Source organism: Mya arenaria, chromosome 15 (assembly GCF_026914265.1).
Source record: "Mya arenaria isolate MELC-2E11 chromosome 15, ASM2691426v1".
Lineage (NCBI taxonomy): Eukaryota > Metazoa > Mollusca > Bivalvia > Myida > Myidae > Mya > Mya arenaria.
The window spans coordinates 51,404,666-51,422,744 of record NC_069136.1 but is presented as its reverse complement, the minus strand read 5'-3'; the positions used below and the strand labels follow the sequence as shown (position 1 = coordinate 51,422,744).

General features: G+C 36.0%; 1 protein-coding gene across 1 annotated transcript; it reads right to left on the bottom strand.

Moving 5' to 3' along the window:
* Positions 1 to 3,211: 3,211 nt before the first annotated feature.
* Positions 3,212 to 17,859, bottom strand: LOC128218735 (conoporin-Cn1-like). Its single transcript, XM_052926419.1, has 7 exons — positions 17,792 to 17,859; positions 13,779 to 13,794; positions 10,066 to 10,130; positions 8,209 to 8,284; positions 7,717 to 7,932; positions 7,296 to 7,537; positions 3,212 to 6,785 (listed from the first exon to the last, which is right to left on the bottom strand). The coding sequence occupies exons 1-7, from the start codon at positions 17,828 to 17,830 to the stop codon at positions 6,675 to 6,677; spliced, it is 765 nt and encodes a 254-aa protein (XP_052782379.1). The 5' UTR covers positions 17,831 to 17,859; the 3' UTR covers positions 3,212 to 6,674.
* Positions 17,860 to 18,079: the final 220 nt, after the last annotated feature.

Genomic DNA, 18,079 nt, shown 5'->3' with positions numbered 1-18,079 from the left:
AAAAGTTAAAAAAAAAAGTTATTTAGAAATTAACGTCAATTGATTGTTTGTTTACAGGTGATTCCTCACCCTGCTTTTTTGCCAAGGATTACAATATATAGCACTACATTGATACTTTGAGTGATTGTATTAATATAATAAATGTTACTATGCTTAATTTATATTACGAAAGGTCAAGGTCAACTTTAAGCATTTAATGGTCACAAGTCCGGACAAATCAGAGCAAAGTGGCTTGTTGTGTAAACCATCCCAGGTATTATCATACTGTACACACCATTTTACAAAGTTTGGTGACCATAGGCTGAATTTAAAATAGCTTAAATCAGAAAGCGGACGTGGACAATGTGGTCAAAGTTTTACAACTCAAGGGCCATAACTCAAGACTTCACTAAAATAATCTGGTTGTTTATCGAATCGTTCGAGATAGTCAGATACTATCTCTATTGACACTTTACTAAATTTAAAAGTTTTCTTTTTTTATTGTACTCTTCTTTTTACTGTAATATTGTAACCACGCTACGTTGGTATACAGCTGACACGTTTGATACATTTTTTTATCTCGTGGCAATGACTTACTTTCTCGTCGGAACGAGTTAGTAAGTCATGACAATGAGATTACTTAGCCGTGGTCACGATATAACTAAGTCTTAGCAGCGAGCTAGTCAGTTGTGACCATGACAAAACACCACAAATGTCACCTCTATAAAACTATCTCAACATCATAATAAAAAACATATATATTAGCCAAACAGCGGTTGTGGGCACCTTATGGACATCAAAATGTTCACTAAATATAATAAGTTAGGTCGTGACTTACCCGACGTAGTTCACTTATATTCCATTCGTCTACACTTCCAAACTAATTGTGTAATTTCAAAAAGCTCTCTTTGCAGCTTTGTTGTTCGTGTCACGGTCAGCTGACATTTGACCCGATGCAAACCGTCTTAGCATTACAGATTACCGGTTTTGCTAAACATCATGTACATCATGTACATACTACAGGCGGCTAAATTTGCGCTAAAAATAATCAAAGCGCCGGTGGGAATGTTGGGTGGATAAGTGAGAATTAAATGATTTACAATTTGGGTCATTTACATTCAACAAGCGGCAAATCACCAAGATCCCATTGCATATATATTATATATATTGTAGTACTCGAATGTTTCAATGTTCGACTATTTTTAAACGAACGTATATTCTCAATAACAATACTTTTTAAAAAGAAACAGTAATCCAGAGTTTGGAGCATTGAATGATTAAACGATGCAAATAATTGTTATAAATATTTAAGAATTTTATTGAGTTTTAGTATTTGAAACACGCTTTCTAATCATTTACACTTTACATATACTTTTAGTTCTAAACATCAATGTACATGTGCTATAAGTGGATTATTTGAAACATGGTCAAGCGGAGTCTAAAGCAGTTACAAGGCTTGTAAGAGATTCTAAATGTTTCTATTAGTGCTGGTAATGTTGCAGTGTTAGCGAGAGAGAGAGAGAGAGAGAGAGGGGGAGAGGGAGAGGGGGAGAGGGGGAGGGGGAGTTGGAGAGAGAGAGAGAGAGAGAGAGAGAGAGAGAGAGAGAGGGAGGGAGGGAGGGAGGGAGGGAGGGAGGGAGAGGCGAGAATATCGTTTTTGTCCATATTGTGATTGTATTGTGGGGGACGAATTCCATTTTTTACTTGTGTATCCATTGTATACAAGTCTACGGTTTTAGAAAACAGTTTACAATGTGCTATTATGTCAGAACGAATTAATTTAAAAAAAATACAGCTTTATTTGTATACCATGATTTTAACTTGCGAACTGATTATATATCTCGTACTATTGCATTATGTCTATGTATTCTATGTTGTCGTTCATAGTTTTTAAATTGTCGGATTTGTTATAATATAAAAATGACTGGGCCATATCTCAAAACATTAAACTACGTTAGAAAAAATGATACGCTTCTCCTAAGAAAAATAAAATTGGTTGAACTTAACCACAGTGTATTCGGCATTCGGAACTCTTCGGCCATTTTTATCGAAAACAACTTCGGATATATTTGGACGGTTTACATACTCAGAAATTGGTATCTTTAAGTCCGCTGCAAGTAGATCGCGTAGTAATTTAATTTAGCAGTTTTACTTAATGACTTTACTCATGGGAATCTCAATTATGTTTGCAATAATACACTTAACTGGCAATCAATTTAAACTTAGATCAATAAATACAAGCTCAAACACTACATTTAATTGATGATTATAATAAAAAATACGAACTACTTCAACTGATGTACCGGCATACATCAGAGGTTGTTTTCGATAAAAATGGCAGAGGAGATCCGAATGTGTATTCGGTAAAATGACCATATCCGGTGTAGGAGGACAAATACTGCGGTGAACACCTAAACAATAAAAAATCGATCCAGCATGTGAGCCCGTTTTTTAAATCACAAACCATTCAGCTTAAACCCCTTTTATTATGAATGATGGCCAATGGCCTTGGATGGTATACCCATACCCGTGTTTCATAAACGGAATAAGTCATGTTACAATGAGTGAACACAATTGGTGTAACTTAATGGAAAATGGCCGAGAAACTCCGATTGCGTTTAACAATGTGTAGTTTCAAAGAATGTTTGCCTTAGACTTCTTGTGTCCTTTAAAACAAAAACAAAACGATTGGGAGATAAACGCCTTATTCAGTATATTTTGCGCACACAGATTGAAGCTTTGTTATACTTATGTTTTTAAAATACTACTGAATATTTAACTTTGAAACAGTGTTTTTTATATAGCTGAAGGATGGATTTAGCTCGACAACGAGGTATAACATGCCTATATTTGGTATGTATGTTGTACGACATAAAATTGGTGCTGAAAATCAGATGTTTTTCATCGTTATGCTGTTGCACTCAGCAAAATGATATTTTTCATTATTAAATCTATGAAATTGAGGCAATTTTATACGATAAGCTTGTAAATTTCCCTTTCCAAAAAAAGTTTGTGGCCAGTATGTTTTTTATTTTACCAAAATCTGACGATTACTTTTCAAGTAATTTTAATTTATGTAAAACCTGTTCTTTGTTATGCATTTTGCTTTTTTTCACCTTCTTTTGTAAAACATGACATATTTTACATAAACATAATCATAATTTTATCTTAAATATGTTCTAAAGGATGAATATAGCATATGCATTTTGATAAAAACAAAGAATGAGAACAATTGCGGTTGATAAAATGAAGTTCTGTTTTCTTGTTTCTGGTCAGTTCAAACATCCAAAATGTGTAGTGTCCGCAACAGGGCTGTAGACAACACTCTAACAGTTTATTTACAGAGGGCACTTACTGTTCTTCAACAATGGCATAAACACACAAACAAAAATACCAAATATCTTCTCCCTACATTGAATAATTAGGCTACAGCAGATAAATGTCTTTGTCCGCAACGCTGTAGTGTCCGCAACGCAAAGTCCAACTGTATATTTCTATACAATTCAGTGTTAATTAATCATTTGTTTTGCTGTAAATATTTAGAACCAATTCATTTTTATCATAAAACAGCAAACAGAATGAAGTAAACAATTTAAGGCTGATTTGACAGGCCCATAACGCAAAAATTGAATATTTTGTATGTTAATCCTGGAACAATATTTTGGAAATGCTATGTACTCTGAAAGTGTACTGTAGTGAAAAGCTTCATAAGTACTTCCTTTCAAAACAGCAAAATATGTTATAAGAACAATTAATACTATGTACAGCTGTATCTTGTTTTCTGGGCTTGTTGCGGACACTACAGGAACTGTCTAGTGCTTATTATCATGTTTTACATTTCGTTGCAGAACAAAAAATGAAAACTTAACCAATATAGCACTGAAATATGTAGGAAATGCCATGCAAAGTTAAAACAAGACAAAAATAAACATGAACAGTTGAAACAGAAAGATAGAGAAAGAAATAAACGTGAACGGTTGAAACATAAAGAACACGCTAGTAATAATGAAACATTGAAAAGGGAACTGAAGATAAATTTTTTTTAGGAAATACAAAGGTATAGGGCTAAAAAAGAAGCAACAGAAAACACATAAAACAATAAATAACAACAAAAACAGTACAGCCAAAAAGATGGTTATATCACTAAAGGAGAAGCAAGCAGAAAATAGAAAGCAGAGAGCAGTGTTAAGAACACCAAATTGGCGTTTGAGATAAAAGCTTAAAGAAAGTAGCACACAACAAGGAGAACCCATTAGAAATGTATTAACTGAAAATGAAAGCAACATTGATCTTCAATCTAAAAATGAAAACAATTTGGACAATCAAGTAGGAACTCAAAATAACACTAACATTTATGGAGTAAAGGAAACAACAGTAGTGCAAAATTTCCCTTCACATCCAGGTGGTCTGAACACTGTGCTTTGAAACGAGTCAAAGAGACCTTACCAACCACACCGGCAAAAAGAGCAAGACTGGTAGAGAAACTAGCTACATCACCATCAACAAATAAGCTACTCAAAGAGAAAGGAATTCTTACTTCTTCAAAATTAAGAGAAATGGATGCCATTGGAGAATCTGTATTGGAAACTGTATCTAGTCTAAATAGTAGACCAGTAGGTCAAAGTCAAAGTACACAAAAAGGGAAAAGAAACATGCCATTCGAGAAAACACTAGCCTACAATGTGAATGAAAGTGCAACTAAACTGAAAAAGACATTTCAGATGAATATTTATGCGAAAAACTACAGAAACAAGCTCAGTAGCAAATTTTTTAAACATAAACACGGTTTAATGGCACTGGGTTAACGCCAAAGACATAGAACATAAACACAAAAGATCACAAACAAGAAACATAAAAGAACAGCACATAACTCCACAAATAGCACAGTGCATACATACTATATATATATAAAAACTAGGTATGTTTATCAAGGATTGTTAGGTACTGCCTTGGAACGGTCAGTAAAATGTAAATTTACTGGGGCTTTAAACCAGTTTCAGTGCACAAACCTCACTCTTATCCCATCAATGTATGCATTAACTTAAGGAAACTTAACAATAAAACAAATAAAAATAAACTTATAGTTAAACCCCAAGAACTTCTATGATTAGAGATCCCAACTCTATCTGCAGACAGAGGAATACAATTCAAAACTCGCGTTTGGTCAAAAACACTGAAAGACAAATGCTGGTGGAGGAACAGAGTAAGAACAGCAAAAGCAGGCAAGATAACAGCTGAAACAAAAGCTGTGGTAAAAGAGGGTTTTTTTTTCAGGAGAAGTAAGCCGCTGTATTCCAAATAAGAAAGATGTGACAAAAGAATGCCAGCCAAAGTTTATCATGAAAGCAACAATAACTGAAGCCCATCAAGCCTTCTTGCAGAAATATCCAGACAAGAAAATTGGCCGAACAACATTTTATCTGTTAAAGCCAAAAAATGTGAAAAAAGTTAGTGAAAGAAATAAAAGATGCTGCCTCTGCCAGATCTGCTGCAATGCAGCACTAGTCGCTGAAAGTATATCAACAACTTCCTGTGTGGAAAAAAACCTAACACAAAGAAACCAACAAAGACTGACACTGAATCTTTCAAGGAATACTTTAAATTTGTGTCTACAATCTACTCTACAAAATATTCTTTACTGTTTTCTCAATTTTGTTATTAAAGCATGTAAGTACATGTGTTTTGAACTTGTTAAAATAAAGATAAAAGTTATGTACAAGAAATATTGTTATTACTCAAGTTACAAGTTACTTAGCATTAGGCGTTCAAATGTGTAGTGTCCGCAACATGGCATGTATGTTTCTATTACTTTTGTTACAGTTTTACTGTTGAAAGTTGCCTTCTCCACTTTGTTTCTATTTGGTAAATAGGTGTTTGAATTGTCTCTGGAGGAAGCACTTTGGACAGGATGCGATAATTAAGCCATATAAATTTGAATCTGTAAAGAAATATTTCGATCTTTTCATGATACAATATGCATAAATTGATAAACACCAAATGAAAGCTCATGAAATAGGTCTAAAATTTGCTGTGAGTTTAAATGTACTTTAACAAAATTTAACAAAAACATCTCTCAAATACATATTTTACTTCATTTGTAACAAGTACATTTTAGGAGTTCAAACTGTAGTGTCCGCAACAAAATGGTGGTATTGATATTCTTTTAATTTCAAATAAATGCATAGCTTAACACCTCAAATGTTTTGTTTTGTTTTTATAAGTACACCTTTACAGTTGACATCATGAACAGCCCAGGTTTACCTACCTCCTTTTTAAAGAAACAAATAAATGTAGACAAACAACTAAAATAATTCGCAAGAAGTAAATTACATCCAAATAAACAAAATATACACAAGCCATCAATAAACTACCACCAAGTTGGGTTTTATGTTTGGCAAATGAGTTTCTTCAGTGGATTAGACAATTAAAAGTGCTGGTTAATGATTACAGCTGAAAAAAATAGATGCATAACAATGTATGTGTGTAGTGTCCGCAACAGATTGCCCTACTGCGATTGAAAGTATGATAACTTTTTAACTACTCCAGACTGACCAACAAAAATTTAGGAAAATAAGCTCGATACATGTACCAGTTGGCAAATATATAATTTTTTCTATTACGAGATACTTCAATTTTTGCTCTCAAGTGCAACACATCTGCGCAAAATGTACTGAATAAGGCGAAAGGAATTTGGACTAATTCCTTTTTATTTGTAGTTGGTTGCGTTTCAGCCATATAAGAACTTGTGCCTTATGGCACGATGACATCGTTCCGTACACGGTGTATTTCCCGTCAGTGTAGAATACCTGCAACGAACGAATATATATGTAGTGCAATAATAGGTCTCCAGCTTTTGATACATGTTACAAAGCCAAACGATTATATGTATAAACAAGAAAGTATATGTATTAATATGTATGTATTAAGCTTAGTCTTCTGGAAACATGAGCAAAGATTACATTCATTTAGAAATGCCTTATAGCGTACACACGTTGATGACCTTACACGTATTGTTTATTTGAATAACTTTATTTTTTCTGATGCAGCCAATTAACTTGGCCAAAATAAATATTGATTTTTATGCCGACAGCAATTAATATATTTGATTTGAGTAACCTCAGCAGATGCCATCATATAACAGAAATGTGTCATCTCTGTATTACCGGCGTACCAACTTAAGATACCAACTAAACAAATAGTATGCGAATGTCATCAAATCCAGAACATTTGAAAAATACATGGTCCTCGTCTTTTATCACTTTTAAAAGACAGTCTAAACATATGAGAACTGTTTCTACTAATTTCAAGTACTCTACCTGTCTCACATCAGAACTGATATAATAGTGCAGATCATAACCGAAATGTTCGTCAACTGTATGTGTGCCTTCAGTTTTCATTGTATTGTACCAATTATTGTCATGGCATTCAACAGTTTGTTGCGAGATCCCGACGGCCAGCATGTTGCTGTGTATGTCAAAGTTAAATGGGCATTCCCACTTGATCACCAATCGCCGTGGTGGATCGGAGTGTATTTTGTAAGACAGGGTACCAGACGTGCCTGAAAGTAAAGAAGAAGGAAAAAACGAGTAAATACGCAGAGATGGAACTTGCACTGAGGCAGTCTAATCACATGGCAAATAATTTAAGTGTGGGTCGGTGGGGCTTAGACTCTTTTACAAGAAGTTACCCGCACAATTGTCCGAATATTTATCACTTATCGGTATGGGCAATACTCGCCTGTGGCGCAATGGATTGCTTTACGCGTCGCTACGATGTTATTTTTCCACGGATCCGCTAAAGTAGGGGGGACAACGACGTTGCCCCACGTACAGCAGATTCTGCCGTCATCAATCATGTTAGCCGTTCTGTTTTGGACGTTAAAAAAGCATGTCACCCTATAGTTGTCTTGAATTAGCTGGTCAATAATTTTTTCAGTAGTCTGCTCGTCGTAATCTGTAAAATAAACGACGTGATAAGTTTTTAAATTATAAAGTACCCCCGATTTCGGGCTAGAAAATCGGGAGAACGGAAGAATTTTTAAAAGTATGTTTTCCTATGTATTGTTTACTATCCCAGAAATTGTTTGATTTGCAGCATGCGATGCCAATCGATAATAACAAACATTTGATGGCATATACACAATCTTAGAGCATGAACACAATCGGACACAAGACTATTTATTACAAATAATAACAAAAAACAAACTGTACAACTATTCAGTTGAAGTACCCATTGCGGATAGTTGGTTAGACAGTTCCAAAAGATTAGTGGTTTGTTCCAAACCTGTTTCTTTTACCTCTGCTACCTGGAAAATTAAAAGTTGGTTTTGCTTACATAGAAACGAGACAATGCACGTGTTTCATGTATTAAAATGTTTGTGAAATATATCGTTTTAAACAAGTTTTCAAACAACTACAAATGTTTGTTTCAGCATTTACCGGAAATATATTAACTTGCCTGCAAGTGATCATATTCATGAACGATCTTATACTCAGTGGCAGAAATTTCTAATAGCTGACGGCCAGTTACCATAGTCCTGTATGATCTTATATACTCTATGACAGAAATTTTTAATGCTGACTGCCAGTAATCATTTTCATGACTATTCTCATACTCAATGGCAGGAATTCCTATTGACTGACTGCCAGTGATCAGCTCTTATACTCAATAGCAGAAATTCCTATTGATTGACTGCGAGTGACCATATTCATTATTGATCTCCTACTCAATGGCAGGAATTCCTATTGACAGTCTGACATTGACCATATTCAATTTTGATCTTATACTCAATGGCAGGAATTCCTATTGACAGTCTGACATTGACCATATTCAATTTTGACGTTACACTCAATGGCAGGAATTCCTATTGACAGTCTGACATTGACCATATTCAATTTTGATCTTATACTCAATGACAGGAATTCCTATTGACAGTCTGACCTTGACCATATTCAATTTTGATCTTACACTCAATGGCAGGAATTCCTATTGACAGTCTGACAGTGACCATATTCAATTTTGATCTTATACTCAATTGCAGGAATTCCTATTGACAGTCTGACAGTGACCATATTCAATTTTGACGTTACACTCAATGGCAGGAATTCCTATTGACAGTCTGACATTGACCATATTCAATTTTGACGTTACACTCAATGGCAGGAATTCCTATTGACAGTCTGACATTGACCATATTCAATTTTGATCTTACACTCAATGGCAGGAATTCCCATTGACAGTCTGACATTGACCATATTCAATTTTGATCTTATACTCAATTGCAGGAATTCCTATTGACAGTCTGACATTGACTATATTCAATTTTGATCTCACACTCAATGGCAGGAATTCCTATTGACAGCCTGACAGTGACCATATTCAATTTTGATCTTACACTCAATAGCAGGAATTCCTATTGACAGTCTGACATTGACCATATTCAATTTTGACGTTACACTCAATGGCAGGAATTCCTATTGACAGCCTGACATTGACCATATTCAATTTTGATTTTATACTCAATTGCAGGAATTCCTATTGACAGTCTGACATTGACCATATTCAATTTTGATCTCATACTCAATGGCAGGAATTCCTATTGACAGTCTGACATTGACCATATTCAATTCGGATCTCATACTCAATGGCAGGAATTCCTATTGAAAGTCTGACATTGATCATTTTCATACCTGATCTCATACTTAATGGTAGGAATTCCTATTAGCTGACTGCGAGTGACCATATTCATTTTTGATCGCATACTCAAAGGCTTGAATTCCGATGACTGACTGCGAGTGATCATATTCATTTTGGAGCTCATACTCAATGGCGGAAATTCCTATTGACTGACTGACAGTGACCATATTTATTTTTGATCTTATACTCAAAGGTAGGATTTTTTTATTGATTGACTGCCATTAATCATATTCATGTATGCTCGTTTATTCACTGGCAGAAAGTCATATTAACCGAGGCGCAGCCAGTTAATATCAGATCATATGCAATGGCGCTCAGTCAATAATTGTATAATATTTCTTTGCTGTATTCGTGCACTCAACGACGATTACTGTACAAGAACAATTTTACCTGAATATCACCTTCGCTCTCGATAGCCTCTATCATCATGGAAGTCTTTTTCTCCAGACCCAGGTCTGAATATAAACTCCTAGTTATTTTCTCTTAGTTGTTTTATTTGGTGAACATTATGATATTCATTTCTCTGATTTCTGTTTGCATTGCCCAAATTAACATTTATATACTTACAAGTGTACAATGTTGCATGCCATACAAAACAAAGCCTTAAGTTGCCAACATATAATATGAATAATTTCGTATTAAACACACGTTGTGGCTAAAGAGTACCAAGAGTTGTATGACAGGTAAAACGGTCGGTGTCTTGGGTTAAGTTTAGAATATGTTTCATTACAGACATCAACTTATGTAAGACATCATTGAATGAACGCATTACATTTCCTATAGTATAATGGCAACTGCAAGTACCAACAATAGACAACAGTGAATAAACTCATCACATTTCCTGTATTATAATGGCAACTGCAAGTACCAACCATAGACACCATTGACAAATAAACTCATCACATTTTCCATAGTATAATGGCAACTGCAAGTAACAACAATAGACACCATTGAATAAACTCATCACATTTCCTGTATTATAATGGCAACTGCAAGTACCAACAATAGACACCATTGACAAATAAACTCATCACATTTTCCATAGTATAATGGCAACTGCAAGTAACAACAATAGACACCATTGACAAATAAACTCATCTCATTTTCCATAGTATAATGGCAACTGCAAGTAACAACAATAGACACCATTGAATAAACTCATCACATTTCCTATAGTATAATGGCAACTGCAAGTAACAACAATAGACACCATTGAATAAGCTCATCACATTACCTGTAGTATAATGGCACTGCAGGTAACAAGAATAGACAATATCAATAAATACGTTGTGGCTTATTTCTAAGAAAAGTCAGAAAAATCAGGAGTTTACTTGGTGGGGTCGGGGACCCCCACGGATACACAACCTCACACTGGTCCAAATAGTTACCAATTAGAGAAAATTTTAACATATAACCTTCATTTTCTAGATCTGTCTTAATGTCGCGGTCACATGTCTGGGATGATTTTTCAACATGGCGATGAACATTTAGAAAGAAAATTTGCTTATGTCATACAGTTGTTTACAATACTATTGTACACTTTAAAAACGATAATATATTCATGAGGAATAGACTGAACAGAACAGGTCAAATGATCACTTACAGTCAGTCGCAGTATCGCTTTTGATTTCATTGACTAATGCCTTCAATTTCCGCTTTGCTCTTTGCCGTGTGAAAATGAAATGGGTCATATTTCTAGAGATGGGCCATAAAGTTCGGTTTTATTTGAGAAATGTGTCATATAGTTCAGTTTACCTTTGACCTTTTTTAGAAGTTATTTGTTTATAAACGGAATGTTTGTCGTATCTTTATTTTTACAATACCAGAATAAATTATTTCTAAAATGAAATTCATTGGAGTAATGCCTTGTGTCAAATCGAAGCACCTCGGCCATTCTCCATTGAAAACAAACGCGGATGTATGCTAGTGCATAAGTAAAAGTAGTTTGTATAATTAATGATAATAATATTAATTAAGTGAAGGTTTTTAACGTGTAATTTATGTTACTTATTTCGAATTGGTTCCTACTTAAGTGTATAAGTGTAAAAATAATTGAGATTCCTATGGGTAAAGTCATCAGGCTTAAATGCCAAATTGGAACTACTACACGATCTAATGTAAAGAGTTCTTACATTGTAAAACCGTCCACAAACATGTTGTTTTCTATGGGAAATGGCCGAGGTGGTCCGATTGGCCTTGTATCAAGGTTTTCATATACATGAGCATACAATAATATAACATTTTCTTGCACACTGGATATTCCGTCTGGCACACAATACTCCAACCGAGTAACGCGCAACAACGCGCCACTTTTTATTTGTCTTACTAGCACACAAACGCCACCTCCACTACTCATCGGTGGTACAAAGAAAATGAGCTATCGACACTAACGTGGTGCAGCTGTGCCTTTTATTTATTTGTACATTTCCTATGATATTTCTATTAAATGGACAAATTTCGATAATCGGTGAAAGTGGTGCCGAGTAAGAACACTTCCACGATTTGGTTTCAATATATTAAGAATTTGTGGTTCCAGGAGCTTTTCTCCCGATTCGGACTTATACATATTTTTGAGATTTGCCAGTTTTCAGTGCATATAAACATCGTAACAATATGCCATGCATGCAAATATAACTGTTACGTATAGCACTATTAAACGTCGGCACACATCAAAACTTACAAACTCTTCTTAATGGGAAATATACACATATTTAATAAAAGTGGAGGCGCTGTTGCTCTAGTGATGTCTCTTATTTTCAATAAAATCCCATTTCATGCATATAACAATCATCAACAGTTCTAGCACCAAAGTGATGATCAGTATTCAAGTTATTTCTTTTGATGTTAAGATCATCTCACAATAATCTATTTAATGTTTAGCATTATTAAATTCAGTCGCGTCACCCCAATACTCTTCCCCCAGTTTATCAGCACTATCAGTGATTTGATTTTTAGTTCTGAATTATACGATTTTATTTGGGTTCTAAACCATTAATAATTTCAGATTGAATATTCGCTGCCAGTGACACACCATCGTGGGATACTCCCGGAAGTGTAACGGAAAAAGTACCGTGGTTGCCGACGATGGTGACACACAAAGTCACGATACTACGAAGACAGGTAACAATATATAAGTATCATATGGCAGCATGTGTGACATTAATATTGTCAACCCGAGAGCAGAATGTCACCCGAGGCGTTAGCTGCCATATGATATTTATTTAATTATACCGAACAAAATTAAGTACATAAAAGTTTGAAAGTGTTTTTAATTCATTAATTAAACAAGGTAAACAAAATAATTATAACATTATAAAATACTAATATCTAGAACAAAATTCCACCGTCTGATGTTTTTGTGTACACATTGAATAGTGACGTCACTGCTGTATGTGTTTAGGGAGGCAATCACGTCATGATTCAGCTAAAATATTGAATCAGTTATTTGCCCTTATATGACATTCAAATTGTCACTGTGGTCACATGACCTGATAGTGAATTTTCGCTTGGTCACGTGTCAAATGTTGCAAATGTTTCTGACAGTAAAAATATCTCTTTTTCGGGTAATTGGATTTTACCATTGTAGACAGAAGTGAGGTATAATAATAATACTTGTTACAATACTTTTCAAGGGCGTAGCCAGGTTTTACTGAATGTTACGCACGAACGGGGGAGGGTGTGGGTGGAATATCCCTGTAGTCGGTGTGGGTTCGGAGGGCCTCCCCAGGGGAAAAAATGGAAAATGAAACTAACATGTTGAGCTCTGAGGTATATTTGGAGGTATTTATAAATTCGAGGCCGCTGACTTTGTAGTTACCAAGTGATTGATTAATACTCAGTAAGCTATCTAAAACAGAGAAGCAATGCTTACTTTAGCTGATCTTTCTTTTATTCTGATATAAATTTTAAGCTTAGCCCTCGACTTTGATGCCAATTTTGGCCATATTTACTTTTTCATTTTTCAAATTGATGTTACGCACATGCGTAAGAGCGTAACGCTGGCTACGCCCCTGCTTTTACACTTTTACAAGTGTTATAATCAGCGAAAATCAATATACATAAACTATGCTATATAGCAAGCTCATAAATAAGAGTAAACTCACCTTCATCTATAACATACTGAAATATAAAACAAACATTTTTTGCTTAGTGTCTTAAAACATTTTTAAACTTACAAGTACACTTTATTGAATTATCAGCAAAGGGGTGTCATAGTTGAAGCCGTTACCTACGGGGGGAACAGCTGCCGTAATATAACCTGTGAACGTTCGTGGGTTGTTTCTTGTTAACCACTTAATTTTCGCGATAATTATCTAGATATCTAGGTAATATTCGCGAAACTTTTTCGGTAAGATACTGGTTAACTAGATAAGATTCGTGTTACCAGTGGTAGTTGAATTCGCATATCATAACTAGATAACCAGTTACTGCTAAACGCCCAAAATGCATTAATATATAATTGGTAACACGAATCTTATCTAGTTAACCAGTTATTATGTTCCGTATTACGTGGAATTCGCAAACCATAACTAGTAAACCTGTTAATGTTGTACAGCTAAAAAAGGTAACAGGTGGCAGTTCTAGGCACTTTCAAGCAAGGTTTTAGTCTAATGATATATATCTTACCGAAAAAGTTTCACGTATATTAACTAGATAGCTAGATAATTATCAGGAAAATTAAATGGTTAACACGACACAATTCGTGAACGTTCACAGGTTATCTTACGTCAGTTATATGCCACCATACGAACGCTATCAGGTTTTCTCCCATCTCAGATAAGTAGATCCAAACATTTAACCATGCTAAAAAATCTTATCTTGCTCACGGGCAAAGATAAAACAAGTACCCGTATGGAACTCCTTCTAAATCACATTGTAATTACCTCCCTTGTTGAAGACTGTCGTCTGTAGCATCATAGACACATTGTCATGTGGCAATATTAAGAATGCTTATTAATTAGTTCTCCCTTCAAATGTCACCATAAAAACGTTTTAAATTTGGCATTTTTTCAGTCAATGATCTCATTATCAATGGCGGGAATTCCTATTGACTGACAGCCAGTGACCATATTCAATTTTGATCTTATACTCAATGGCAGGAATTCCTATTGACTGACTGCGAGTGACCATATTCATGCAATTCCTATTAGCTGAATGCCAGTGACTATAATTATTCATTTTTGATCGCATACTCAATAGTAGGAATTCCTATTGACTGACTGCCAGTGATCATATTCATGTATGATCTCATACGCAATGGCAGGAATTCCTATAAGCTGACTGCGAGTGATCATATTCATGCCTGATCACATACTCAATGACAGGAATTCCTATTGACTGACTGCGAGTGACCATATTCATGCAATTCCTATTAGCTGAATGCCAGCGATCATATTCATGTATGATCTCATACGCAATGGCAGGAATTCCTATTGACTGACTGCGAGTGACCGTATTCATGCCTAATCTCATACTCAATGGCAGGAATACATATTAGCTGACTGCGAGTGACCATATTCATGCCTGATCTCATACTCAATGGCAGGAATTCCTATTGACTGACTGCGAGTGACCATATTCATGCCTGATCTCATACTCAATGGCAGGAATTCCTATTAGCTGACTGCGAGTGACCATATTCATGCCTGATCTCATACGCAGTGGCAGGAATTCCTATTGACTGACTGCGAGTGACAATATTCATGCCTGATCTCATACTCAATGGCAGGAATTCCTATTAGCTGACTGCGAGTGACCATATTCATGCCTAATCTCATACGCAATGGCAGGAATTCCTATTGACTGACTGCGAGTGACCATATTCATGCCTGATCTCATACTCAATGGCAGGAATTCCTATTGACTGACTGCGAGTGACCATATTCATGCCTGATCTCATACTCAATGGCAGGAATTCCTATTAGCTGACTGCGAGTGACCATATTCATGCCTGATCTCATACTCAATGGCAGGAATTCCTATTAGCTGACTGCGAGTGACCATATTCATGCCTAATCTCATACGCAGTGGCAGGAATTCCTATTAGCTGACTGCGAGTGACCATATTCATGCCTGATCTCATACTCAATGGCACGAATTCCTATAGACTGACTGCGAGTGACCATAGTCATGTATGATCTCATACTCAATGGCAGGAATTCCTATTAGCTGACTGCCAGTGACCATATTCATGCCTGATCTCATACTCAATGGCAAGAATTCCTATAAGCTGACTGCGAGTGACCATATTCATGCCTAATCTCATACGCAATGGCAGGAATTCCTATTAGCTGACTGCGAGTGACCATATTCATGCCTGATCTCATACTCAATGGCACGAATTCCTATAGACTGACTGCGAGTGACCATAGTCATGTATGATCTCATACTCAATGTCAGGAATTCTTATTAGCTGACTGCCAGTGACCATATTCATGCCTGATCTCATACTCAATGGCAGGAATTCCTATTAGCTGACTGCGAGTGACCATATTCATGCCTAATCTCATACGCAATGGCAGGAATTCCTATTAGCTGACTGCGAGTGACCATATTCATGCCTGATCTCATACTCAATGGCAGGAATTCCTATTAGCTGACTGCCAGTGACCATATTCATGCCTGATCTCATACTCAATGGCAGGAACTCCTATTAGCTGACTGCCAGTGCCATATTCATGCCTGATCTCATACTCAATGGCAGGAATTCCTATTAGCTGACTGCGAGTGACCATATTCATTCCTGATCTCATACTCAATGGATGGAATTCCTATTAGCTGACTGCGAGTGACCATATTCATGCCTGATCTCATACTCAATGGCAGGTATTCCTATTGACTGACTGCGAGTGACCAAAGTCATGCCTGATCTCATACTCAATGGATGGAATTTCTATTAGCTGACTGCGAGTGACCATATTCATGCCTGATATCATACTCAATGGATGAAATTCCTATTAGCTGACTGCGAGTGACCATATACATGCCTGATCTCATACTCAATGGCAGGAATTCCTATTAGCTGACTGCCAGTGACCATATTCATTTTTGATCTCATACTCAATGGCAGGAATTCCTATTGACTGACTGCGAGTGACCATATTCATGCCTGATCTCATACTCAATGGATGGAATTCCTATTAGCTGACTGCGAGTGACCATATTCATGCCTGATCTCATACTCAATGGCAGGAATTCCTATTGACTGACTGCTAGTGACCATATTCATGCCTGATCTCATACTCAATGGATGGAATTCCTATTAGCTGACTGCGAGTGACCATATTCATGCCTGATCTCATACTCAATGGATGGAATTCCTATTAGCTGACTGCTAGTGACCATATTCATGCCTGATCTCATACTCAATGGCAGGAATTCCTATTAGCTGACTGCGAGTGACCATATTCATGCCTGATCTCATACTCAATGGATGGAATTCCTATTAGCTGACTGCTAGTGACCATATTCATGCCTGATCTCATACTCAATGGCAGGAATTCCTATTAGCTGACTGCGAGTGACCATATTCATGCCTGATCTCATACTCAATGGCAGGAATTCCTATTAGCTGACTGCGAGTGACCATATTCATGCCTGATCTCATACTCAATGGATGGAATTCCTATTAGCTGACTGCTAGTGACCATATTCATGCCTGATCTCATACTCAATGGCAGGAATTCCTATTAGCTGACTGCGAGTGACCATATTCATGCCTGATCTCATACTCAATCGCAGGAATTCCTATTAGCTGACTGCGAGTGACCATATTCATGCCTGATCTCATACTCAATGGCAGGAATTCCTATTAGCTGACTGCGAGTGACCATATTCATTTTTTATCTTATACTAAATGGCAGAAATTCCTATTGACTGACTGACAGTGACCATATTCATTTTTGATCTTACACTCAAAAGCAGGATATTTTTATTGATTGACTGCTAGTGACCATATTCATGTATGCTCGTTTATTCAATGGCAGAAAGTCATATTAACCGAGGCGCAGCCAGTTAATATCAGATCATATGCAATGGCGCTCAGTCAATAATTGTTTAATATTTCTTTGCTGTACCCGTGCACTCAACGACGATTACTATACAAGTACAGTTTTACCTGAATATCACCTTCGCTCTCGATAGCCTCTATCATCATGGAAGCCCTTCTCTCCAGACCCAGGTCTGAATATAAATTTTACTCCTAGTTATTTTCTCTTAGTTGTTTTATTTGGTGAACATAATAATATTCATTTCTCTGATTTCTGTTTGCATTGTCCAAATTAGCATTTATATATTTAAAAGTGTACAATGTTTCATGTCATACAAAACAAAGCATAAAGTTACCAACATGTAATATGAATAATTTCGTATTAAACATACGTTGTGTCAAAAGAGAGCCCAGAGT